This window comes from Equus quagga, chromosome 5 (genome assembly GCF_021613505.1).
Source record: "Equus quagga isolate Etosha38 chromosome 5, UCLA_HA_Equagga_1.0, whole genome shotgun sequence".
In the NCBI taxonomy this organism is placed as follows: Eukaryota; Metazoa; Chordata; class Mammalia; order Perissodactyla; family Equidae; genus Equus; species Equus quagga.
The window spans coordinates 115,227,786-115,254,268 of NC_060271.1; the positions used below are offsets into that span (position 1 = coordinate 115,227,786).

The 26,483-nt window shown below is 43.6% G+C and overlaps 1 protein-coding gene across 1 annotated transcript in view; it reads left to right on the forward strand.

The window, feature by feature from the left end:
* Nucleotides 1-26,483, forward strand: part of ALK (ALK receptor tyrosine kinase) — a 665,412-nt gene that overhangs the window by 474,029 nt on the left and 164,900 nt on the right. The window contains exon 5 of the mRNA XM_046663493.1: nt 5,394-5,521. Coding sequence (XP_046519449.1) covers nt 5,394-5,521 — 128 coding nt within the window. The remainder of the gene's footprint in view (nt 1-5,393; nt 5,522-26,483) is intronic.

The following is a 26,483-nucleotide window of genomic DNA, read 5'->3' on the forward strand; positions in this document are numbered from 1 at the left end:
AGAGGGGGATTGTTGGCAAATCAGGAGCCAAGAGCTGTGTGATGAACCAACCCCCAAACTTCCCCAATCCTTAGGCTCCTCTTAACAGGGAGGGCATGAATTACTTGAATGGATGACAGCTAACAATAATGAACTGACATGAACTTTCAGATTAACTCAGCTCCCCTACAATATACATTTTGGCCAAGAATGTCAGAATCTTATCTGATTTAACAGAAATCTGTTTGTGCATTTGTTCTCTCATTTAACAAATGTGTGTTGAGCATCTATGATGTACCAGGCCCTGGAGATGCAATGATGAATGATCCACCATTCTGGCTTTAAGGTGGGGAGCGGGTAAGACACAGGGGACCTACTTCCTATAGAGGCCAATGAAAAACATTGACTGCTGTCAGACTGGACCACCTGTTCTCAGAACGCAGACTGTATGGCCTCTGCTCATGTGCTCATGCCAACCTCTCTTTCTGCCTTGTTGTTTTCCCAACTCCTACCCTCTCTTCATAACCCATCCTCAAGTTACACCTCTCTTGATCAGCCAAACAGAGACAACACTTTGCCCTCTATGCTTCAAGAGTATAGAGTGCCTATGCCACTCACTTATTCTCTTCTATCTGCATTTTACTGTAAATTTTGGTACATGCTTCTACTCCTTCTCACTAATCTGTAAGCTCCTTGAGTGCAAAGCTAAATCCTAAACACTTAGGATCCCCAGAGTATTTAATACTTTACCTGGTGTGAAATAACACACCAATAAATCCTTGAGAAATGGAATTCAATTTGACAAATTCTAACCAAGATTCAGACACAAGACATCTTTTCACATGCTACAGGAAGATGCAACAGTAAATAAGAGGCCTGTACTATAAGTGAGATGGGATACTTTGGAGGGTTTTGAGCAGAATGTTGATCTGCTGTCATAATCTAATCCTAACATATTTTGTTGTAGGAGTGTTTCAACATAATTTCTTGGGATTGTTCTTTTTTTGGGGGGGGGGGGGGATTGTTCTTAACATGTGAAGATTCACTTAACTAAGATTTTTTTTTTTTTTTTGGTTTAAATAAATAAGGCAGCTGCTATTCGTAACTTGCAAATACCTTTCCTACCTTCTTTTACCTACATTCCTTTCCCTCTTGAATCTCATAAATGAGTTGAGATGCAGATAGTTTCATGGACCACTGCCATTTCATGAAGAAAGCTGTGGTCTTCTGTAAGTATAGTTCCCTCTTACTGAGCCCCCAATAAGAATGTTCCTTTGCATACATCCTTCTCACAAATTCTCACAAGTATCCAGCAAGCTAGGCATTATGACTTCCATCTTACAAATAAGGAAACCAAAGATTAGAGAAGTTAAATCACTTGCCTAAGGTCTCTTAGCTAGTAAGTGGTGGAGCTGAGAACGCAGTCTAGGCCTCGTGATATTGTGACAACTAAAACCATCTCAGGAAGGCATTCCATCAAATAGCATATAGAGTTTGAGGGCTCACTTTTGTGAGCCAGCCCTACATCAACATTATGCCTATTGGAATGTCACACAGAAGCAAGGTAATGCACATTCTTCTGTCTTGTCAACTGCCATCCGTGGCCATCAGGTGCTGCCAAAAAGTACCCCTTCATTCTGGGCTTAAAATAACTTGGTGCCTTCATCCTCTTGAGACGGCTGCCAAACCTTCAATGTCATCAGCAGCTTGCCTCACATCAAACATGCCAGATAGTCTCCTTTAAACATGTAGAGACTAACCTGGTATGGAGTGATGGGAGCCCTAGAAATTGTTTTTGTTTCCATGTCAGAGCTTCTTATAATTTTGGGTTCTGTGTGTGCATTTCCTGACAATGTCCATGTTTTGCTGTCTGGCTGGCCTGTCTATCCTCAGAATCCAGACTGGTGATCCCCCTAGCAATGCTACATAGACGTATCCTTTTCTATCTCTGTGATTCTAGTGATATGAAAAATGACTGGATACACAGACTGATCCAGAGATTGCATTGTCTCTTCTTGCAATCTGGGAGCAATAATATACTTGATTTTAATCTTAGGTCTGCAGATGACCAAACGTGTACCCTTGGGCAAGTCTCTCCATTTCTCTGATGGGTGGAACTGAGTCTCTTTGCAGGAATAAATCTGTGATTTTTTTTGACTAATTACTCTTCTTCCATCTTCTGTAGAACATTATTTGTCCATTGCAGCTTTCAGGGGTTTCATAAAGTGTTTTGTCGCTGGAACTCCTGCAATCTGCTAGAAAAGTATAGGCATCAGATCACCAAGGGACCTTGGAGAACGTTAAATTCAATGCCCACATTTTGCTAATGAAAGAAACTAAATCTCAAGGAGGTGCAGGTACTTACCCTAACCCATGCAAATCCAGGACCAGAATCTGAGACTCAGCTCCCAAATGAGTGGCCTTTGTACATACCACTTCCAGCCTCCAGGTCAGAAATGGACCTTGATATTCACAAGCCAGCCCTCCTGCCTTTTCTGATGGACTCTAATGAATTCATTATGATGTAGCTACTCAGCAAAAGTGTGTGGTCAGTTTTTTTTTTCTCAGCAAATTCACACAAAGTTGGAGATACTTTTTCTGGTTGAGTAAAGTACCCTGTTCAAAGTCATCAGGCAAATGAGGGGCAGAGCCAGAACTCAAAGTGGAGAGCTCCAGAGAGACACCTGGAAGATAATGGATGGTGACAGGCTGTCCATACAGACCTTCTGGCTTCTCGAAGCCCAGATGGACTCCCCACACTGTCAAATTGATTGATGGAAGCACCAGTGCTAAGATGGCCACAAATCCCCAGCACATGGATACAGCTGCACTTTTGTTTCTTTGTTTCTAGGAGGCTCTAAGCTGGAACATAACCTTCTGCTTTTCAAGCACTAGTAGAGTTGTCACCAGCCAAAGAGGAAAACAGGACCCTAATGAGCGAGTTTCGTGACCACTAGGATGTAAGCAAAGAAAATGGAGGCGGACAGAAAAGAGAGCTTGGATTTGTTTTTCATGAGGTTTTTGGCTGTCTCTTAAACAAATCTGACCCTAGGAATAGGCTTGCCCTTTTCTAGTCTCAGCTTCCCTGGTTATAAAATACATGTTTGGCGACTGCTCTGAAAGTTATTAAAGTTGCAGCAGTAAACTATGGGAGGCCAAAGAATTTCAGACAAAAGTTATTGCATCAGTAACTCAGAAACTAATTCCTAAAACTCTTGACACATTTATCCAGAGGGCTAGTGCCAATATAGAAATGGAAATCATTGTCAAGGGCCACTGTGTACCTGGAATTAAAATCCGTCATTCCTCGGAGCGGAGAGCTACAATTTTGGCAGAATATGAATAGTCATGCCTTTCACCACGATCTTTCTCAAAAATAGGGTCCTTTATTTTTCAGAAGAACAACAAAAATTCTGCTCTGTTTGTTTGTTTCCTTAAGAACCCCTCGTTTACATTTTCTTTTCAAATATTTCTTTGACAGTCCCACATTTAAACTGAAAGCCCTCCTTTTCCTTATTCAGTTGCACTGGTTTTATTTTGGATAGAAATCCTGCTGGGTACAGTAACAGACAACAAACTTTACAACAGCAATAATCCCTTCTACAGCATCTATTGTGGGGAAACTTAATACACTTTTATTAAATGGCTGAGGCCTTGGCTCCGGTGATCTGAATTAACTACAGAAGGGCATAGAAAGGGAACAAAACTACCTTCTTCACTCAACAGCCTCCCACTGCATGCCGAGCAATGTGGCAGGACTGGAGACTCAAACCTGCCATCCAAGAGTGCTCCCCTGAAAGACCGTTGATTGCCTTAGGCGATGCCTTCCTCACTGAAAGTTGGCAAAGACAGAAAAGACTTGACGGGTCTACTGTTAGCAAGCAAACGGACAAATGGGCCCTCTGATTCACTCTTGGAGGATTGACAATATGCCTCCGATTTTAAATTTACATGCACTTTGACTCAGGTTCTAAGAATTTATCCTAAGGCAGTATTTACTTAAATACACAGCATTAGCCTCAGCATGATTATAAAGAGAAAAATCAGGAGGAATGCAGAAGTCATTAAAAATACAATCATTGACCTGATCATGTAACCTATATTTATTGTGTCCTGACATACTATTGAGTGGCAAAGTGCAGTCACAGAGAGCATATGTACTGTGGTCTCATTTATGTAGAATTGTAGCTGAAAGGCTGTTCACTGAAGTGTTAACCATGGTTATCTCTGGATAATGAGCTTCTGGGTGACTTTTACTTTCCTCTACCAACTCTTCTCAATGGTTAGATTTTTAATATTTTTTATAGTGAACATCACTTTATAGTTGGGGGGAGGGTGCTTTAAAAATTTCTTAAAACAGAAAGCTAGTCTTTCCCAAAATTCCTTAGCCATACCTAAGCCCAACCTAGTGGTAAGACGATGTGAAACATTGTGATGAGTTCATGGGTGTATACATACATCACAACTCCTCAGTTCTTACACATCAATTCATCAGATTGTACACTTTTGGTACATGTAATTTATTGTACATCATTATACATCAATAAAATTTTTTTTCTTTAAAAGGAAAGAAACTATGAAATAGTCCAAGTAATTTTTATTCTCCACAGAAAATTGTCAAGATAACTATATATATAAAAAACCTGAATCCATGTTGGAAAATAAATTTGATGTTCCAATCAGTGATGGGAGGCTATTCCAAGAGGCTAATAGCCTGGGTGTGGTGTAAAAATGTTCGTTTAGCTTATTCTCCGTTCTCCCGCAGTGTCAGAGTCCTTGGTTATAGATGGATGCAGAGCTCACTATTTGACCTGTTTCTGTCTTCTTCTGTTTGCACCTTTTTGCAGAGTCCACGTCAATCTAAGGTACCTTTTACCCCAAAATACATGCTTCGGTGCACTTTAATTTTCCTGCAATAAATAAGTAGCCCTTGCTAGCATCCCTTAAATAACTATACAGCAGACCTGAGGGTTCTGAGACTTTGGGATCAGATAAAATTCCAAAAACCAAGCATTCTTTCCAGAGATAATTATGAATACACTGATAAATGTTTTGAAGACAATTCTTTCACTCTGCCGACAGGTTTTCTCAAGTATAGATATTCTTTTCCTATAGGACTAGCTACTGAAATAGTTCAAAGGTCTGCAATTTCCTAAAAAGAATATGACAAAAGAAACACCAGTGGCTATAGTGGGTGTGACTATTGGGCCTCTAAGCTGGACAAAAAGGAAACAAAAGTTTGCGTGTTGCTACCATGGTCACCATTCTTAGAGCCACTTAGGATTCCATCTCTTGGTGCCCATGAAGAACGTGGGCCCTGAAGTCACTGCAGGGGCAGGACCTCTCTGCATGTCAGGCCTGCTTCTCATCACTGTTTTTCTGTGTTCTTCCCCTCTGCTTTCCAATGGAACCAGCTGGACGGTGCTGCAGGGAAGGATTGGGCGCCCAGAGAACCCGTTCCGAGTGGCCCTGGAATACATCTCCAGTGGAAACCGAAGCTTGTCTGCAGTGGACTTCTTTGCCCTGAAGAACTGCAGTGAAGGTATCTGAATCTGGCTTTTCCCTCCACTCCTTGGCAGCTTGTTGTATTAAGTGTGCCAATAACTTGCCGCCATGATTAGCTGGGAATGTGCACACTTATATAGAAAAGTCTGTAGTTCTTTGGGCCTGATTCTGAGCATTACCAAGTGCTTCATAACCCAGCTGATCAATCTTCAAAGATTGAGTATAACATTATATCTGCCTAACTTAAAACTTCATCAAATAGAATATGGTCCTTGTTAGGTAACACATTAGCTTAACTTCCCTAGCTGAAAAATGCTTTCAGCTGTGTTTTGTTTTGTTTTTTTATTATGGAAAATTTCAAATGTGTACGAATAAATAGAATAGTGCAATGAGCCCTCATATACACCCTCAACCCAATTTCGACAGTTGTCAACATCCCGCCATTTTTCTTTCACCTATATCTCTACCCATTCTTCACCCCACTGATTTGATAATGATTGTTACTTTACTTTTTTTTTCTGAGGCAAAATTAACAACTAAGTATTTTTAATGATTTGATTTAAGCTATTATTAAGGGACAACATGGGAAATGGTTATATGTGAAATTTTTGGTTTATTTTGTAAAAACCATTAGAGGATGGTCCACTGAGTCGTTGAATTCCTTTTGCATGAATCCCACACTGTGAGTTTATTTCAAGATTTATCACTAAGAGGAGACATCTCTCTCCTGAATAATAATTTGTCGGTTTTTTCTCTTTTGCCTTTGTTGCTATGAAACTCTGCACTAAATGCAATACTCAGTCACAGTAACTATATCTGTGTAGTTTTTTGATAAGCTTCTTTCTCCCTCCTCTACGGAGTTTTTGATCTTCTATTCCTATTTTCAAAATCATATTTTATATTTATCTTTCTTTAGACTTTGGCTCAAGTCTAATTGTAAGCGGGATGAAATGGATCATCAATAGATATATGAGGCTGATCTTTCCTTGATTCTTCAGAAAACCTAGGGTCATAATTATAAACATTGTTTCTCACATGTAGAGGATATGGGAGATGGGCTTGAATTATACAAATCTTCAGGAAGAAGTTGCTTTTATTACTGCTATTCTTCTGCTCTGCCTGCCTCTGCCCAGAGGCTCACAGGGAAGGGAGCTCTCACCTGTGCCATGGAACCTATGGTCTGAGAGGCTCAAGAATGAAGTGTAGACAGGAAGGAAATTGTGTCACTCCCAGACCTAATTCTCAATTTAGACTGCTTGTAAATAACTATGAAAGCCCATAACACACAGCTATCTATTGCATGTAGAGACCCAGCCTTGAATCTTGTGCCTGTTGGAGGCTGGTATATGAAAAGGACTCGCTTAGGTAGGGAACCCACTGACCACCCAGCGCTTTATGCTGCTGTGTCTCTTCATTCATTGTGGACCTTGTAAGAACTTTCACACAGTGCTTTTTTTCCCTTTAATCAAAGCTGGTTTATGTGTGGGAGAAAGAAAAATCATCATAACGTGATAGATTGAACTTCAGTTCAAGTTGAAAAGGTGGTTAACCTGTGATGTGAGGCAATGTACATGAAACATATGGTTTGGGAGAAAGCCAGGAGCTTGTACAAATGTTTCTGCACTCACGAACTTGGGGATTTGTGAATGTCTCTGGACATCATCAATCCTCACAGATGTCAAAGGTCTATGTACCGTCCAAAAGAGGCCATCTGTTGAAATGGAGCCAGTTAACAGGAATGTGACAGGGAGAAGGTATCAGTTCCCAGAATTGACCTAATCTAACTTGAGCAACATGAGGAGAAGGGAATAAGAGACTACAAAACCCCAGATATCAGGCCTAACAGAAATATTCCTGCAAAAATTTTGTACCTTTGAATCAAGGATCTCAACCAGTTCTGCCAATTTTTCCTCTCTTACCCCTACAACTCCCATTTACCCATAAAATCTTTCTCTGAAGCTTATGTTGCATTTGCAGTGAGTCTGCTGCAGAGATTAAAAGACCTGTTTCTTATCTGCTTCTCTACCATCATAAAACCAAGAGAGTTAACCTCCTAACTTTCTCTAATGATCCATGAAGTGTTTCTTCTGGCAGGACACTTTCTTAGAGGAAGGAGAAAAGAAGTCTGCCTCTAATGCTCTAAGGAAAGTGGATTGGCCAGGAGACTTAGGAAGGTTCTCATGGCCCAGCTACCTTCCCTCAGAGACTCCAGCTCCAAGAACAGATGGTCTCTTGGAGAAACAGATGTTCTCTGCACTCCTTCTCTGGCTGGGGCTTCTGTGGCCACCAAAGAGTGTGAAGGGATCAGTGTGGATGTGTAAAGCAGAGAGCAGAGAAGAACAAAGTGGTTCCAGTGTTCCCTGAGAACTTCTGACCCTCCCTCCCATAGTGGAACAAATTCAGGTGCACATCAGTTGGTGTGGACAACTTGCAAGCATAAGAAGCATCCTAAAACTACACTCACGTATTTAAAGAGAAGGAGTTATTTTGGAGGCATACTCAAGCCCTATTTGATGTAGATGAACATTGATGTTTTCTGAGGTCATCCATTTGGTTACGTCATGAAGGGGAAGAGATAGGAGAGAGAAGTAGTATGTTTGAGGGAGTGAAAAGGGCTGGTGACATGTCAGCCAAGGTTACAGATAGGTCTGCAGGATTCCTGGTCTATTTTCTGATAGCAACTTGGTCCCCCCATGATGCATCAGGCACAGACAGAGCATGAGGAGGAACACATCTGTAAAACTCTACAGCCTTTCTGTGGCCCACATGAAGAAAGGCGTTATTTCAGTTAATCAACAAAGCCTTACAGGAGACATTAGGACAATTCTTTCCACATAGGAGATGATACCTATCTGTGGGTATCATCAGGGCAGAGCCCATGCCTCTCTCCTCTCTGAATCCTAACACCTATCACAGTGTGTAACACTTAATAGGTGCTCAGTTAATAAGCAATAAAATCTAACTTGAACAGGGCACTTACCATGTGCAAAGGCAAAATGCTGATTGATCCCTTTACATGTGCTACCACTGTGAGCTTTACACTAACGCTATAGGGCAGGTACTATTATCCTCATTCTACAGATGGGGAACCTGAAGCTCACAGAACTTTCAACACTTACCAAGGTCATTCAGTTAAGGAAAGGTAGAGCTAAATTCAATCCCAAGTCAATCTGACCACCAAGCCAGTGCATCTGTCCACTACATTCTGCCACCTTTGTGGAATGCATAGAGACTGGGGATTTATTTATTACCAGAAATCTTAGGATTATCTTTGATTCTTCCTCTTGTCACTACATCCAAACGGCTGAGCCCTGGACTCTAGACTTGTGGCTGCCTTGCATCCTGTCTGTTGTTGTCTAAATTCTACTGTTGCTGCTTCTCAAATTTGCCTTTCTGACTTCATTTTCTCAGCAACAGGCTTAGCCAGGCCTTTGGAAATGCATACTTGGACTTTGGCAGTAGCCAGCTGGCCTCCCTGATACCATTACCCATCCTTCACTCATTACCAGACAAATCTCCCCAAAGATCCCTTTCCTTGTGGCACTTTCATGCAATTTCGGTAACTTCTTATTGCCTCCCACATCAGAAATATGGGGGCTAGACTGAGCCACCTCCCTCATTCCTGGGACCAGGAAAGTGATGTGCTGGGGATCACCCAGCTGGTTGGTGGTAGAGCTGAGACTGACATCAGGACTATCTTGCCTCTGGCCTTGGTACTTTCACCACTGCTCAATCCTGCCTGGAGAGCCCCAGTGTCTCTGCTTGATTTCCAAGGTCCTTTACAATCTGGCCCCACTGAACCCGCGACCATTATGCCCCTTGTTCTCCCACATCTCCTCCCTTCTCGTCGGACTGGTTTTCTGTACACTACACCAGGAACGGCCCGCTTGGTCCCAGGCCTTCCATCTGAACACAGACTGATCGCTTAAGATCCAGCTTGGGGTCCAAATCCTCCAGAATGTCATTCACAGCTACAGAAGTTTGTCTTGGAAGATTTGCTCTCTACATCTAAATTTAGTAGCTGTTTTATAATTATTTCCCAATTAGTTATTTGGGGACCCTAACTTGAGGTTCGAGACTTTGTCCTATATTTCGTTTTATTTCTCCAGGGGACAATGAACAGAGTGCTAAACACATAGGAAACACCACATAAATACTTGTTGACTGATTGTTGGTTAATGAATCAATTGATAAATGCTGCTCCTGCTTTAATAGCTTTGGGCTATTAGCCTTCTACTTCCAAAAAAAGTAGCAGTGAGTGGCAATTGCTTGGAAGAGTTTTTCCTGTTATCTTAAAAGAGCAGTTTGTATATTCAGCACTGACAGGAGGAATACCAGCCCCCAGAGGCTCCCACGCCTGGGCTCCCAGGGAACCCTTTCCCCAATCACAAAAACCTTTCTTCAGCAGATAGAACCTTGCTTTAGTTCTATAGCAGAACTATAGGATTATGCAGGACACTCATCAGGATCCCTCACGTTCAGAGGAGCCTATAGAAAAACACGTGTCAGGATGGTCAGGAAGGACTAGCTCCTTGAAAAGGATTTTAAAAAGATCAGTGTGCCTCTTAGCAGCCATAAAAATATACATCATTGCAAACACCCATCTAGCACCTTCTGTGCACCAGGGCCTGTTCTATGCATGTTGCATATATTAACTCATTTAATCCTACAACAAGACTATGAGGTATCTATTATTATTATCAGCACTTCCATTATATGGATGGGGAAATCAAGGCACAGAGACCTAAATAATTTACCCAAAGTCTCACAGCAGATATTGGGATGGAGGTCGTCTGCTCCAGCATCCATGCTCTTAGCTCCACATGCTGCTGCTACCTGTGGAAAGTCACTGCTGGAAAGAACCCCTTCTAAGAAAGCATCTAATACTTCTAAAGATCCTCTGTCACCATGTGGAAACTGAATGGACAAACACCCCAAGATTTACCTTGAACTTTGACACAATAATTACTGACCAATCTAATGTGATTTCTGCCTCCACGTTATGGTTGTCAAGTTCTCAGGTTTTCTAAGAAACCAATTTAGAATTTCCTTCTCCTTGCCTGGGTTGGTCAAAAGTACCTTAGGTGTACCACTGCACTGGTCAACAGTGGACGCCCCCATCCATGAAAATCAAAGAACTGCAAATGGCTCCTGTATGAGCATAAATATATTTTATTGCAGGCCACCATAGTTCCCTTTCTCTTTCATGAACTTGCAAGAATCATGCCTGAGGTTTCTCAGGTCAGAGCCACATTCAGCTCACTAGCAGATTTCTCAATAAGAAATATTCTTAGCCCCTTACCCTATCAAGACCCTTTCATACACATTACCTCCTCTGACCCGTTCAGCAGAGAGGGTGTCATAACCCTCACATTACCCAGGAGGGGTTATTTCACTGAATTCTGTAGCTCAGGAAGGGGGAGGAATCAAGGTGTCAAATGCAGTCCCACTACCATGGATGCCTTAAAACGCATATCTCAAAAGAGTTGAAGATGCACAGATATCTTTACCTCTCTGAGCCTAAAATGAGGGCATTGGAACTAGATCCATGGTCTTCAAAGAGTTTTTAGAGGCTGAACCCTTAATTCTAACAAAGTCTTATATAAAAGTCCAGTATATAAAATTACATAAGTAGGGCTGCCCGAGGGGAAGGGAGGGTGGGGGGCACAGAATTCACCTGCTCCACAGCCCTTCACACCCCCCCTCCAAATGGAGTTTCATGAAATACAGTTTGAGAACCACTGACAGTCTGGTTTCAACTCTCTTATGAATTCCAGGCTTTTGATCCAATGATTCTGAACTTACTTAAAATGTGATAGCCAAAAATAGTTAGATAACCATACCTTCTTTAAACAGCTAGGACTAAGCACAAGGCTATTATACTTTGAATATGGGCCGTTTTCATGAGGCAAGTTCTTATCCCTCTGAGTCCTAGCTTTGAGATGCTAGGCATAGGGCTAGTATGAATGTTTCCAGTAAAAAAATGTGTGGCATCTGGGGCCCGGCCCGGTGGTATAGCGGTTAAGGTCGCGCACTCCACTTCGGCAGCCGGGGGTTCGCTGGTTTTGATCCTGGGTGTGGACCTACACACTGCTTATCAAGCCATGCTGTGGCAGATGTCCCATATATAAAGTAGAGGAAAATTGGCACAGATGTTAGCTCAGGGCCAATCTTCCTCAGCAAAAAGAGGAGTATTGGCAGCAGATGTTAGCTCAGGGCTAGTTTTCCTCAAAAAGAAAAAAGTGTGGCATCCCCCAGCTTTGTCCCCTCTCTCTCCTCCTAGTCCACCAAAGACAATGATGGGAAGTGGAGGATGTCCTACTTAACCAAGAGGGAACAAGAGGAAATGAGAGAAGCTGAACAAACAGATTCTAATCTTTGGCCAGCCATGTGGAACTGATCAGCCTCTGGAGTGGGCTTCAAAATCCAGCTGGGTAAAATGAGGGATTACCTCACGGGCTCCTGGCAGCCTGGCCCAAACTGGGCATTTTCTGTTCCAAAAGCAGAAAACGCCCCAGCAGGATCCTCCATTTGTGCTTGTAAAAGGGAAATTACTGTGGCATTCTGTCTTGGGGCTGCGAGCGGAAAACTCTGTATGGAGAGACTCATCCATCCATCCATCCATCCATGTGCTCACTCATTCATCTGACAGACATTCACTGAGTAAATACTAAACTGAAAGCATACTGATATTGATATAAATTTGTTGCTTCTATCTTAGGACTGAGTTTTGGTGTGATAGCTTTAAGATCTCCATTCTGCTCTGCACAGAAACTGCTCTCCAAAAGGCATCCCTGGACATTTAATTTGCACCAGAGGTGTCGAATAGGTGCTCCATTTATAGAGATGTCATCCTCCTACTAGTGCCAAGGTGCCTTTCTCAGAAAAACCACAGAATGAGCCCTGAACCCTCAATCAGGGGATGGAAGTCCCTTTTCCATCTCTTATTTACCATAGACTAGCCAACTTTTCAGTCCAGAAAGAACACTAAAGATCACCCTCAGAATTGGCACCTTGATTCTTTTTTAATTTAAAATAGGAATAACGATATGTCAGTGGCTATCCCAAAACTGTCCTTAATCAGGAGGGGCAAATGAGAAGATGGCTAAAGAAGTGTGTTGTAGATGATGCCCTGAGCTACCTGACCTCTCTGGGCTTCACCTGACTTGAAGCCTTTTAAAACCAAGTTGCTCTCTTGCTCCTGCTCACCTTCTCAAGGAGAAACTGCTGTTTACAGAAACAAATTGGCTCTTCTGCTGCCTCCTCCAAAACTTTGCAGTGTTAATGATAACCAAATGCCAAGTGAGTGATGAGAGTCACAGCACTGCCAACCTGAGGTGGCACCAAGGCGGCCATCCTCCAGGTTAGTCACTTCAAGGGACTGAGTCAACTCTGCAATGGTGAGATCTATTGCTTGGAAGCGAAAGCCAAGGAGAAAGCATAGCCACAGTCTGTGTCCACACTCAGTTCTCATTGTGTCCTCCAGGTAGAGCATGAACCCTATTTCCAAACACCCCTCTTCTTAACTCCCTGTTTCTAAAACTTCCTGCTCATAATTTATCTGTGGGCTGTACTATTTAAAAGATAAGATTAAAATTACAATTTCATCTAGCCACTGAGATCTACACTCATTTCTCCAAACACACCTCCCCACCCCAGGCGTTTGTCCTAGCTATACCCCTGCAGAGTGCTCTCCCTCTCCTCATTCCCATTCTGTCTTTCAAAGTCCTGCACCTCTTTTAAATCTCAGCTCAAAAGTATCTTCTCCAAGAAGTCTCAGCTCAGAATTAAGTTTCGGTGTAGTTCTATTTTAGAAGAGTCTGCTTCTTTCCAGAGTTATGTGTCTCATTCAATAGATGCTAAGTTCCTAGAATCAAATACTATGTATTTTTTTTAAATCTCTATATCCCAATTAACAACTAACAATGCTTTTCTCATGGCAAGCACAGCCACCAACATATTTTTAATATATTGAATAAAGGTTTTCTTGTTACAACGTAGGAGAGAGATTACAGGCTTTGGAATCAGCCAGAATGCATGTGGAATCCGAGCTCTGTGGCTTACCACCATTTTGAGCTTGGAAGAGTTTTCTTAAATCTGAGTTCCAGTTTTTCCATCAGTAAATGGGGCTAATAATACATAATTATAGGTTTGTTGGGAAATTAAAACTGATACAGTGTATAGAGCCCGTAGCACAGTTGGCACAATAAATACCATTGCCCTCTCTCTCCCGGGTCCCCTGACTCAGCTGAATGTTCTCATTCTGGAACCAGGGCTGAATAATTCTGCACGACTACCCCAGGGTATGTTTGCAGGTTCACATCCACCTTTCACTTTCCATCTGTGCCTTGTCTGAACCGTTGGGCCAAGGAAAAGGTTACCCCATTTCCATCAGAGACTCTGACAGCCCACGTCCGCAGTCTGGTTTCAATAGCAGCTGCTTCTCTACCCGCCACAATCTACGCTTTTATCCCTGATAAAGTCATTTTTCCTTTGTGGCTGGGTGAACAGAATCCCTCATGCTACGAAAAGGGTTAGGACTCTTTAATCCTGTGGGGATGGCTGGAGGCTGGGGAAGAGCCTGAAAGTCCTTCGGCATGTTTGTCACACTGCCTCCCTCGGCAGACAGCACAGATCCTGAAACAGCCAGGCCCCCAGCTGGTGGAACCGGGAAAGAACTTGCAGCCCCTCCTCTGCTGCTGTTGGCAGAGACTTCCTTACTTTGGAATAGCTTCTTCATAATTGCTAATAAAGCCAATTAAAAATGCCCCGCAAAGTGCTTAGGAACAATAACGATTGCTTAGGCAACTATTTTAGATATGCGACCATTGGAAATCGCCTGGAAACGGGGGCAGACAAAAAAGGGTTTTAAATATAAATAAATAAGGAACCAGTGTGCTGAGGTCATTGTACTCCCAGAAGAAAATTACTTTCAAATTACAACTACATAAAAGAAATAATTGAAAAGATTAATCACACTAAAATAATTGTTCTATTTTACAAGTAATTTGGAGCAATATTCAGTCATTGACATCAATGTCTAGTAGTAAAATAGTAATGAATTTCATTCTCTGACTAATGTATTTATTTTATTAATGGTTCTAAATGGGGTTGTTACTGCTTATAAATATTTCATAACTTTTAATTCATTAAAATGTTCAAGGAATTTCCAAAAGTATTTATTAGTTTTAAATCATCCTTAGTATTCAATATGCAATTGCCACTCTGCCTGGGTAATTAAAAAAATTATTGTTTTGGGTAATGGGAGTCTCTTTGAATGTGGAGGATTAAGCCCCAGTTATTAATGAGACTGACTCCAGCTAGTGACGAATGAGGGGCTTGGTGAAGCTGTGTTCTTGCTTTAGGTCTCTAAGGCCTCTTTGTAGCCATTCCTTAAAATCTGTGGCTGTGAGGGGAACAGGGTGGGACCAGATAAATTAATTCCAGAGATGATAAGAGAAATGTCAGTTTAGACATCGGTTTCAATCCACCATCTCTCCCTCAGCCTCTCCATCTTCCTGAAACAGCTGACAGCAGAATTCATACTTTCCAACCTCTCCTCCTCTCTCTGTTTCTTTCATGCTTTGATAGAGGCCATAACAATTAAAATAGGCAGAAAGATGCAACAAGAAGAAAAGCAAGGGACTCTGCATCATGAATAGTGGGAAGAGGAGGATTTGGATAAGAAAACATGGATCTGAATCCTACCTGAGTTGTTGGGTGCTACGTGTCCATTACGTCTTGTAGTACTGGATAGTTCACATGTGAAATAAAGACAATGGTACCTACCCTGGGGTCTGTGTGAGGAGTAACTATGATACTGTGTGCGCCCTACATGACACAGTGCCTAGAACCTACTGGCAAATCAAACAGGGTTAGTTCTACCCCTCCCTAAGTCCAAAGAGCATATCGTGGTGGTGTTGACCCAATGGCTTTGGTAACTCTTAATTAACCCATAGTAGAAATGATTGGTATGAGTCATCAAGAAAAACTGGACCAACGGTGAATCGGTACAACTCAAGGGCTTGGTGAAGTCTAAGGACATCCCTGGAGCAGGGATGAGCTGACTCTGCTCTCTGTGCTCTGCCCCACAGTTCTGAGATCAGGCTCACTGCACTGCCTCCAGTGCCTCCTCCACGCAGGGAATGGTTAAAGGCAGTTGACGGTGGGCAAATCGGGAAGGGCCAGGATCCAGCAAGTGGCTTGGGGTAAACTGAGGCATGCACTTCTCACACTTGGACACTTGTACCTCGAGAATATGTAGTGGTGTTCTGAGAGTGTCTAATCCCACAGAATCAATGGTACATCTTTCCAGAGCTTCAACTTTACCAAAAGATTGAGTGAAAGGACATTTTTAAATTAAAATTAGCATGGCCGCATATTGGGCTCCAACGCAACCTGCACACAAATTTTAAGATAGAACGTGGGCTTTAAAGACCTTTTCTGCTTGTAGTGATCCCTCACATTTTGAGAGCTGACTTCACTCTTCTCTGCCATTTGGGGCACAAAAGAGAGGGTGTTGATGACGCACCACTCCGGGAGGACAGTGGGACATGGGTAAGAGAAGGAGATACAGCCAGGTCTGGGATCACTTGCTGGACAGCTGGAGCCACAAGGAAGGTGTTCTCTCAGTGCAAGCCAGAGAAGGGCAGGATGGCAAGCAGAATCCCAAGGTGGCACTAGAGCCCAGCAGGGGCGCCCTAACCTACCAAATTAGTCAGATAAGGGCTCAGTTCCTAAAATTGAGGTACCAAGTCAGGGCCAGACTAACCAAATATTAGATTTAATATTTGTGCGTAGCCCTAAAGCTTCTTAAATTTCCCCAAGGACAGAACTGATCTCAGAGTTGGTTTTGTTTTGTTTGCAGGAGGATACAGGGAGGGCTACTAAACGTTTATCTGAAGAGCGAGGAGACATTGTACTTCCTCTCTGCCCAGACGCCTGGACAGAGCTCCTGACACCAGGGGCTGCGGGAACCAAAGTCCTCCGGAGTGGAGGAATGTGAGCGTGGGCGGAGGGAGCCGATTGCTAGCTGATGGACATAGACGGGAGTCCAGGCGTGCACTGCTGGGATGTGATGCTTTGTCTCTTTTCACTCGTGGTTATTTTGAAGTTTTTGGCATTCTCTGTCTTCAGTTTTTGCTGTGAGCACAGTTTTTGTGGAACCTTATTTTGCTTTTCCTGTTGAGATTGTTTGGGGAGGCAGCACTGGGAGATGCTTGCTGGGCAGCTGCCCAGAAGGCCCTGCAATGTGCAGTTTACAAACCACGGGGCAAATAGTCTCTGTGGTCCCTCCTTCCCTCAGCTGCAACAGTCTGGGATTCTATGAGCAACATTTGGGTGGATGTCAAGTCTTTTGGCTTTTGCTGCTTCTGCCTCTTCATTTAGCTCTTACCCTGCACTTTGTGTCTATAAAGCGCTTAACAAACGTTAACTAATTACTCCTCATTAATCATTCATGCAACTGGTAGGCCAGGGTCTTATCATTTCCTTCAAGAACACGGGTGCAATATCCTGTCTGGATCCCAAATCACATGCTTGGGAGGGTGATGGGACCATCATAGCAGCACTGGGATCCTCCCAAGCTCATTGGGGGTGTGGGCCAGAAGGTGGGCACAGGCTCTGTGAGGCTACAACCCCACTAGGATGCCGTTCTGCTCTAATGAACAGGAAGGACGAGCCACATCACTGGCCAGTGGAAGCTGAGAGGCAATAAACTTTCATTAGAGGCTTCTTCCTAGAAATTCACATGGACATAATAAGTCTGTTGTCTTAAAAGGCCCAGAGAGGTTGAACACCTCAACTTTCTTTTGCTTTTATAAACTGATCCTTTTAATCATTTGTGAAATGTAAATATAATGAAAACATCAGTTCTGGACAAGGACTCTGATTAGCTTTCGAATGCTACAGGGACAGACAGCCTGAGACTAGAGTCGAGAAGCAACCTGTCTGTAGGTATATGGTTCAGGAACACACAGCAAGGAGGTGAACAAGCTGTCATGGCCAGAACAGCAGCAGAACCAAACCCTGGAGAGAGTCAGTTTAGTCTCTGGGAGGGCTGGGAATGGAGCAAGCATCCTGCACCCCAGGCCCCAGAGGTTGAGGAGAGCAGGTGAGGAGCCCAAAGCCTCTCCCTGTGGACTTGGTCTTATGAGCGTGTAAAGCTAGGGTGAGAAATTCCCAGAATTCCATTATGTGCATTAGAACAGAGAGCAGAATTACAAGGACAGGTGGTCTCTGATTTTCTTCTTACCACCTCAGGAGTCATACCTGTCTTTCTTATTAGTACACAGACACAAACTCTTGCTTGCTGGCTGTCATGCGCTCTGTCTCATATATCCACTGTGCATGTCTGTACACTAATGTTAGAGCACTGTCCTCCTGTCCATTCTCTGCCATTCCTCCTCCTGCGTGGGCCTTTTCCCCATTCCTTTCTCTGCACTCGTTACCTGTGGCTACATGCAAAGCCAAAGCCTCTACTCAATCAGTGGTCATATCATCTGTTTTCTCTGTGTAATAATAAATAAGTAAAGGCAGACGGATCATTTCCCTTCTCCATTGTTTGTTTTGGCATCTTTGGACAGTCTCTCCTTACATCTCCCCATCCTCAGCCTCTCTTCCCTCTGTCTCTCCCAGACTCTGGATGCCATTGTCTTTTTGCTTGTCTATGACTCATTCTCACTTCCCAACTTTCTTCCTCTCATTTTGTGAGGGTAAGAAAACTAGGGTATGGAATTGGCCATCTGATCGCTGTGGGTACCCAATTATCAGCGAAGCCTACTCTGCTTTCACTCCAGGCACAGTCCTGAACCTCTGCACCCATGGACAATGGCTGACATGGTCAGACTGACTATACTGGGGCCAGATCTAGGGTGTGCACACGTGGAGTTTTCCTCTCTTTTCTTCCTTACTCTAGGCATAGATTTTCTCCTCTCCTCATTTTTCCCTCTGCCTGTTCTTCCTCCGGTCCCATCATGTGCCTGTCATTCTCTCATTAGGAGACCTTACCCCCACACACACATATGCACACACGTGCACACATGGCATGCGCACACATGTGCACAGGAATAGTGAGGGGTTTTGTGGGGCATTTGGACATGGTGGTCCTAACGTGAGCCTCAGGGGCAAGACCACAGCCTTCAGTTGGAGAGTGAGGTCTTTCCTGGTGTTGATCACATGGCAAAGGCAAGGATCTAGGTAGATAAGAGGTCCAGCGTTCTCCTCTGGGGCTCAAGAAATGAAGTTTGAGAGGGCTTTTGGGTAATGGGAGCTGAGGTTGCACTGACTACATGGGAAGACACTAGAAGCTAGGAAGGAGAGTCTTGGGAAAACTCTCCTCCCTTCTTGGGTCAGCAAAGCACATGATGTGCATGGGAGGTTTTCTCCCTTGTCTTTCTCAGTCTTCTGTAAAGTCAGGTTGAACGTTCTAGCTTATTTTGGTTGTACTCCAAGAATTTTGTCTGGGCTTTGGCCAAGGTTTTAAAGGGTTTAAACATCACTCCTGAGACCTGATTGATGATGGCAGTAGTGATTCATAAGATTCTCCAAGGAAATGGCAAATCTCAGAAAAAGAGGAAGGAAGGGGGTAAGGAAAAGAGGGAGGGAGGGTGGAAGAAAAGGCTATGAGGTCTAGCCCCTCCCCCCACCATGAAGTGCTCCTTCTGCACCAAACTTAGTGGCTCTGAGCTGGCACTGATTGAAGAAGTGGAATCTCCCTACCCAGTACCAGTCCAGATGCATAAACTTGGCTCCCCATTTCCCCACCACCTAGTAACCATACTCCACAACAGAAGTCCATGCTTCCAGAACCTAGGCTGGAGACTTTATCAAAGAACTCAAACTCTTTGGGATTTTTTAAAAATCATATTTGTATTTTCATATTATTATATTATCTGGTGCAACTTCATCAGAAGCCCCACTGATATGAGGTCCCGCCATCTCTCATCATTGGTTGTTGCTTTTCAGAGATAAAAAATAGAAAAGGAGTCATATAGTCACCATTTGATGGGTTCTTTGGTCAGCTGTAGAGTTCTTCCCACTGTACCCCTGACTCCAGCCCTTGGTTCCAGCTACAAACACCCCCAGTAAGTATGGTATGAGGGGTAGCCCAGTGCTTTGTCTGCAGAGTTCTAGCAAGGCTTCTTCGTAGGACTCAAGTGGATCATTCAAGTACTTTTGCTTCTCTTATTTTCCCTCCTGCTACATTGTGAGCCTTCCACCTCATCTCTACATTCCTAGTGCTTGGCTCAAAGCCTGGCACGCAATAGGGGCTCCATGAATTTTTGTAGAGTGTTGAGTGAGTGAATGAACAATTGAGTCAGGAGGGAGTGGTATGCGAAAGTGTCTATGAATGCAGTCAGCAGCTAGAAATTGTAAACAAGGCAAGTATGTCAATATTTCAGATGATTTCAGATATCCATGTAATGATTGTAGGCGGGCATTCTACTTTGTAAGTATGAGCAAAAACGAACACACCCAGTAGCATAAGCTTAAATTCCAGATTCTCTCCTGCCAAAATACTGCTGCTACTACTACTACTACTACTACTACTACTACTACTACTAATAATAATAATAATAATAATAATAATAATAATATTGCAAGAGCAGGCCCTTCAGTACACACCATCTAGAAACTCCTTCCCTGGGTCCTGAACACTACTGGGACAACTCAGGCTGTGATCAGCCATGTACTCACCCCCATATGATTTACTTAAGGTGGGACTTTGCCACTTCCCTGAAGATGTTACAACAGAATTGAACAGCAAGTGTCCTTGTACTGGCCATATTCTATCAACTCCCTTACCTTCTAGGGCTTCAGTTAACTAAACAATTCTTCACTTTTGAAAGTCACAAGTTCCATATAATTTAGCATCTGGAAAGGGCTTAAAGGATTTTTGGTGGGGGGGGGGTCTTCACTCCTCCCTAATTTTACAGATTAGCAGACTGAGGCCCAAAGACATTAAGGTTCTTAAATCACCAAGTAACCAAGTCTTAACTTTTCACCTCTTATTTCATTTTTCCTTCAACCTCACCCTGCTACTCCCTAGCTTGGGAAAGGTTAGAAAGTAGCTTTAACATCTATATGTTTCTGTTTCCTCTTCCTGGCTCCTCACCATCCAGCACAGAGCCTGGCACAGACCAGATGCTCAGTCAATGGTCTTAATTGAAATAAATGGAATACATAGAATCCTGATAAAGTATTAAATGCATGATAAGCCTACTGGAACCTTATGTCTCAGCTTGTATTTTCAAAGAGAGGACCAACCCACGCTCAGCCTAGGGAAAGGGCATGCTTAAGAAGAGAGGTATGGTGGGGGAAGAAAAGCCAGACCAGTTGTGAGAGAATCAGCCCATTGGAAAGGATTTCAAACATCATATAAAGGAAGTGAATTTTACAGTCCATATGCAAAAATTAAAAATTAAACTGAACTTGGCTCTTAGGAGAACCTCCCCATTTCCATTGCCGGCAAACAGCTTAATCTAAAGTCAGCTCTTAAAGTCAAATCTGACACAGGAATTTTCTTTATCCCTTTTGCATAGATATTCAGACAGTTCAGAATTCTCCTCTTTTCCTTCCCATTCTTCTGGGAAGCAAGAAAAAATGGAAGGCTTCTGTGCCATCTGGTAATGGAAGAGCCATCCACTCCACTCTGGCCTCCCCTGTTGGTCTTTGGTCATTGGGCCAGCCCCATGAGTGGGACTGAAAGAGTCCTTGCTTGCAGGTCATCTGGTCCACATGGATCACACAAGGTCCGTCTACAAGGCCTCTACAGCTCTGCCCTCACCCTCTCAGCCACCTCTAGACCCAATCAGGGGGACACTGAGACTCTTGACACTCTCCCATGCTGTTCTCGGCTCTAGGGCTCTCCCTTTCAAGAATCTCCTGGCTGCCCCCTCCACTCTCCTGACTATTGAAGCAGCCGAGAGCACACATGTCTAACCTAGGGCACACATCTTCTTGCTCACAAGTCGCTCAAACTTTCTGGTCTTTCTCTCCTTCCCACACCTGTACCAGGCCAAGTCCCAGATAGGAAATGCAAGACCTTATTGTCTTTGTCGGGCACTTGCTTGCTCTCCTTCTGTCATTGTCTCTCTGCTCCCAATATACAGAGTCTATTCCACACCCTTGTACATTTTGCCTCACTCTGTGGCTTTTACTGTAGGCCTATGTTTGGGGGCCTACCAATTCTTGGTTCCAGATACTCAAAACTCAGAGCTTTTTACTCCAAAATCTGTTTTGCTCTCAAAAAGTCCAGATCTTATTGTTGAAAATCTGTGTTCAAGTGTATCTGCCCTCCACATCCAAGGCAGTACATGGAGAAAGTAATAGCAACTATCTAAATGGAGGAGGGCAAGGGAGTGGGTCTACAAAGATCAGGAAAGAGAAACCTCAGATGATGTTTCCAAATAATATCATATTTTGAATTATAATGATCATAATCATAATAATATTATCATATTATCACATCCCCGGACTCCAGTTCTTTGCTGTGCCTCCAGCTAAACAATCACCAGTGAGAGCTATCAGCACCTCTTTTTAAGACCTTCTTGGGAAGAGTTTCCACAATAATTTTGATGGGAGACAAAGAACTCAAAATCTTTTAAAATTCTAAGATCTTCCAGCAAAGATTCACTCCTTTTGGGTGTGGACTGTAGTCCTGAATCAGGCTAAGAGCCAGCCCTGTGGGGCTATACGTGAATGGTTTTGGTTTACACCTTATTCTCCCCCATCAAAAGATCATGACCTAAGGCAGGATCCAGCCTGTGTTCTGTGATGGCCAGGTTCATTTTTTGAAAGAACTCTTACATCTTTTTCCTTCTTAATATCTCAATCACCTGTAAAGTTCAAAAACCTTGAAGCCTTTTTTCTCTGGCCCTAACGTACCTTCCCAGCCCTCTCCATTTTGGCCTCTGACCAAATCCCACACTCCAGCCCACCAAAGCAACAATCTGTCCTCTGAACAGGCCAGGGACAGTCATCCCATCTCTTCATCAAGGACCATCATGAATCTCATTTCATCCCCCAGTGGCATCCATGAGCACTTCCCACAGTATCGTCATTTAGCACTAACTAACCTCAAGTCATCTGCTCATGACTTATAGAAAGTGATTTCATGTTTAGTACCAGTCTATGTTTTGGATGGAGTCTACCAACTCTTGATTCATCCAACACACATGAGAATGTGTTCCTGCCCATCTAGATGGTAAGCTTCCAAGGACTCTGCACTACAGTGAAAAAGATTTTGGAGCCATACACAGCACTCATCTAACTCAACCTGTCTAAGCATTGGTTATTTCTCAACTAAAATGAGAATTGTTATAATGCAACATTATAGGGATGGGATTAAACTCAGTGAAACAACCTGTGTAAAAACAGGGCACAGAAAATTTTCAACAAAGCTGATTCTCTACCTTCTTTCTCTTTAGAGTTCTATATTTCCTCTTCTCCCACCTCCCACCCCTACTCACCAAAATGAGTCCTACCAACTCGCACAATGGCCTGATGCCTAAAGCATAATAAGTTCTCAATAAAGATGTGCTAGATGGATGAAAGATAAATGGATAAATGAAGTAATGAGAACAAACGACATGTCGGGATTGCTCCATGGCCCCCACTTGCTCTCTGTTCCACATTTGTTCTCCACCAGAGCAGCTTAGCCCAGCCTCAGGGAAGCTTCCTGACCACTGCCCTGAGCCCCAGCTCTTCGTTGTCCGTTTTGCTACTGAAGAGCTTGGCAAGCATCCCTGAATGGGACTTCAGTTTCCTTGACCATGAAAACCAGGTCACATGTAAGGAATGATAGTTGGCTCTTTCCTCAAGGACAATGTGTCCTTCAGAAAGATCTGGCAGGATTTCTATCAGAACCAGATTCCCTCTTAGTGCAAGCATGTGAGGGGCTTCCAGCTTTCCTAAGCAGGAGCATGAAGCCCACATCAAGCCAACTTCATTTGCTGGCCCTTCCCCAGTTCAACTGCTGCCCTGCATCTCAGAGAAGTCACCATAGCTCCTCACACTGCTCCATTTCCCTTTCCAGGAGGGAACAGAGAGATAGTCCTGAAACCAAAGCCTGTCAGCCCTGCCAGGTCTTATCATCACCCAAGCTGGGCATTTCTTTTCCTAGTCTGAAAACATCAGGTATCTGCCATGGAGGTGGGGTAGCTGTTTTAGACCCATGTATCTGGATAGGTAGCCTTGCTGTAATTAATCTCTGATCATGAAAGACTCCATTCAATATAAAACACTAACTCAGTAATATTTAGGTTTTCCCTTTTTAAGTCTGTGTTTGTAGCCCTTAATAATGAGGAACTATGAGGTTGGGTGACATTTTTAAGGGCTTAGATTTATTTCGGCAAAACCATTAGAGAGTTTCATAGTCTCGCTCACAAAATGGGAGGAAGCAGGAGGTCTTGTAGGGGAGGGGTGCCACTTCATGCCAGCATTACTCCAGTTTCCAACGAAGACGTTATGTTCTCCCGCGGCTTGTAACAAACAGATTGCAATCTGGTTTCCTCTACACATTTCTTAAGAACTTTTCTGAAGAGATGACTGAGTCTGAATTGTTGCCTCAAATTGTACCAGCTTTCCAAGCATCCTGCTTTCAGAGGTGGTAATTGTGAACTAAAGAATTATTTATATCAGTTTTTAAAAGGTGTCCATCACTGAGGTCCCTGGGATTGTGGACAAAGATTAAAAGACACAATTCCTTCAGAAAAATAGACTGAGTAACTGTATGCAGGCCAAGCCAACTACAATGTAGACAACCATGCAATCCCGCCCCTTCGGTCCAGGGGTGGTAGTGGTCCAGTGAGCTCATAGACCTATAGGATACATCCCAATAGAAGTGAAGTTTTCCTGAGGGTGTGAGAGAGGAGGCCAGGTGGCTTCCACCTACATTTTCAAGTCAAAAAGGCAGCCTCTTCGGGGCTGAGTGGTGTGAGCTCAGAGAGGCACCACTCCATGAAACAGGCCATTCCTCCAGGCCAACTCCATGCTGTTTCCAGGAAATAGCCCAGCAGCAGTGGATGAAGGCTCCCTAGGAAGAAAGAAGCCAAAGTGAGGTCTGTGCTCTGAGGAAAGAGACATTCCTAGGAGCCCTCAATTTATTATATTAGTGCACACCCCAGGCTCTGCCTGCGAAGAGATCCCTGAAACCCCACACTCTTAGAAAAAGGTTCTAGACAGCCAATATGAAAGGGAAACTGAGGTTAACTCACTTCTTCTCGGGACCCTGGGAGAAGGGAAGAGGCAGGTGCAAAAGAAAGGGAAGGGAAGGAAGAAGAAAGGAAAAGAGAGCAGGCAAGGCATGGATGTTGAGAAAAGCATTTGGAGAAACATCCTTCTCCCAAATTGTGGTGGTGTGATGGAAATAGTGTGTGGGGAGTCAGTTGTTGTGGTAAGCCATGTAAATGGGAACCAATAGAAGAAAGAAATTATATATGCCTAACACTTTCATTCAATGTGGTTTTTTGGTTTTGAGGGGATTTTTTGCATCTGCTGTTTGCTGGCGCTGTGCTAGGTACTGGGCAATATAAGTATAAAAGCAAATAAACAAGTTTCCTGGCCTTAAAGAGATCAGTCTAGTGAGTAAGACAGACATGGAAGGAAGTGATTACAATACAGTGAGGTGAATGCAGATAAAGCTGTTTCACAGCACCGCGGAAACATGGAGGATGGAATGACTAACTCAGGGCCTGCATGAAAGAAGATAATTCAACAGAGCTATAGGGAGGGAACTGCATAAGAGAAGAGCACAGAGATTCTTCTCATTTCATGAAACCCAGCTATCTCCATGAAGCCTCCTTGACCCACCTTCCCTCCCCCGGTAAATTGATCCACTCCCCTTGCTGTGTGCACATGCCTCTTATGATGGTCTTTCCACACCTTGTCACACATTAAACACTGCCTCCTAATATACTGTAAACTCCTTGCATGCAAGGACCATGTTTTATTCATGTTTTCATCTTTAGCACTTAGAATATTGATGTAGAATATGGTGTGTGAGATTGGGGGCTGTTAATAAGTGTTTGTTGGAAAGAAGGAAGGAAGGAGGAAATAAGGAAAGAAGGCGGGAAGGAGGGCGGAAGGGAAGGAGAAGGGAGGAAGAGAGGGAATGAATTTCTTAAACTTGTAACACTTATTTCCATAACCTCTGTCATTCTCCTGTATTTGGCCTCCTTCCTGTAACTCTTTCTCCAAGTCTCTCCCTCTTCTCCCTGTTCTTTTCGAATTCTGCCTCCCATCCATGCCTGTACTCTCTCTCTCCCCTTCCATCCTCAGTCTCCCTTTATCTATTTCTCCTCCATTTCCTGCTCCTTCCCACGTCCCATCTTACCCCTGGGCCTTTGCATTCTTTCTCCATCCATCTCTCCCTAATTTCCCATTACTTTAGTGGGGTCAGAAGTCTGAAATGGATCATGAAACACAATGAAGTGAGGGAAAGGATAAGCCAAATATAATTTGTTTCAAAGGCAGCCAATCTTCTTAGGCCTTAGGTCAATGAGGAGCAAAGAAGAACCCAGGCCCAATGCCTCCACAGCCTTCACTCTCGGGGGTCGGTGGCAGTGGATAGGCCACAGTATCCAAGCATCATGTTGCCAACCCATTTTGAGAGTTTCCAGCCCAAAGCAAGAATCATGGAGAGCCCATGGTCTCCTGAGAAAGAGCCCACATGGTAACCCCAAACCGCAGATGCCATGTGAATCACCTCTCCAGGCTGCCTCACTTTACAGCTTTGGAAACCCTGGCACCAGAGAAATTAAGTGACTTACCCAAGGTCACACAGCAAGTCACAGCTGAGCAAATCCAGAATCTGGTCTCTTTACCACTAGTCCTGTGATTTTCCCACCACAATGCTTTGCCTCTCGCCCTGCCAGTACATTTTCTACAAGCCAGGATTGATGCGGTTGACACGCACTCACACGCAGGGAGTCCTTCTTCCTGCTGAGAAATGCATCCAGTTTTGGGGAGGAAGGTGACAGCTGTTTAATAGAGCGCTG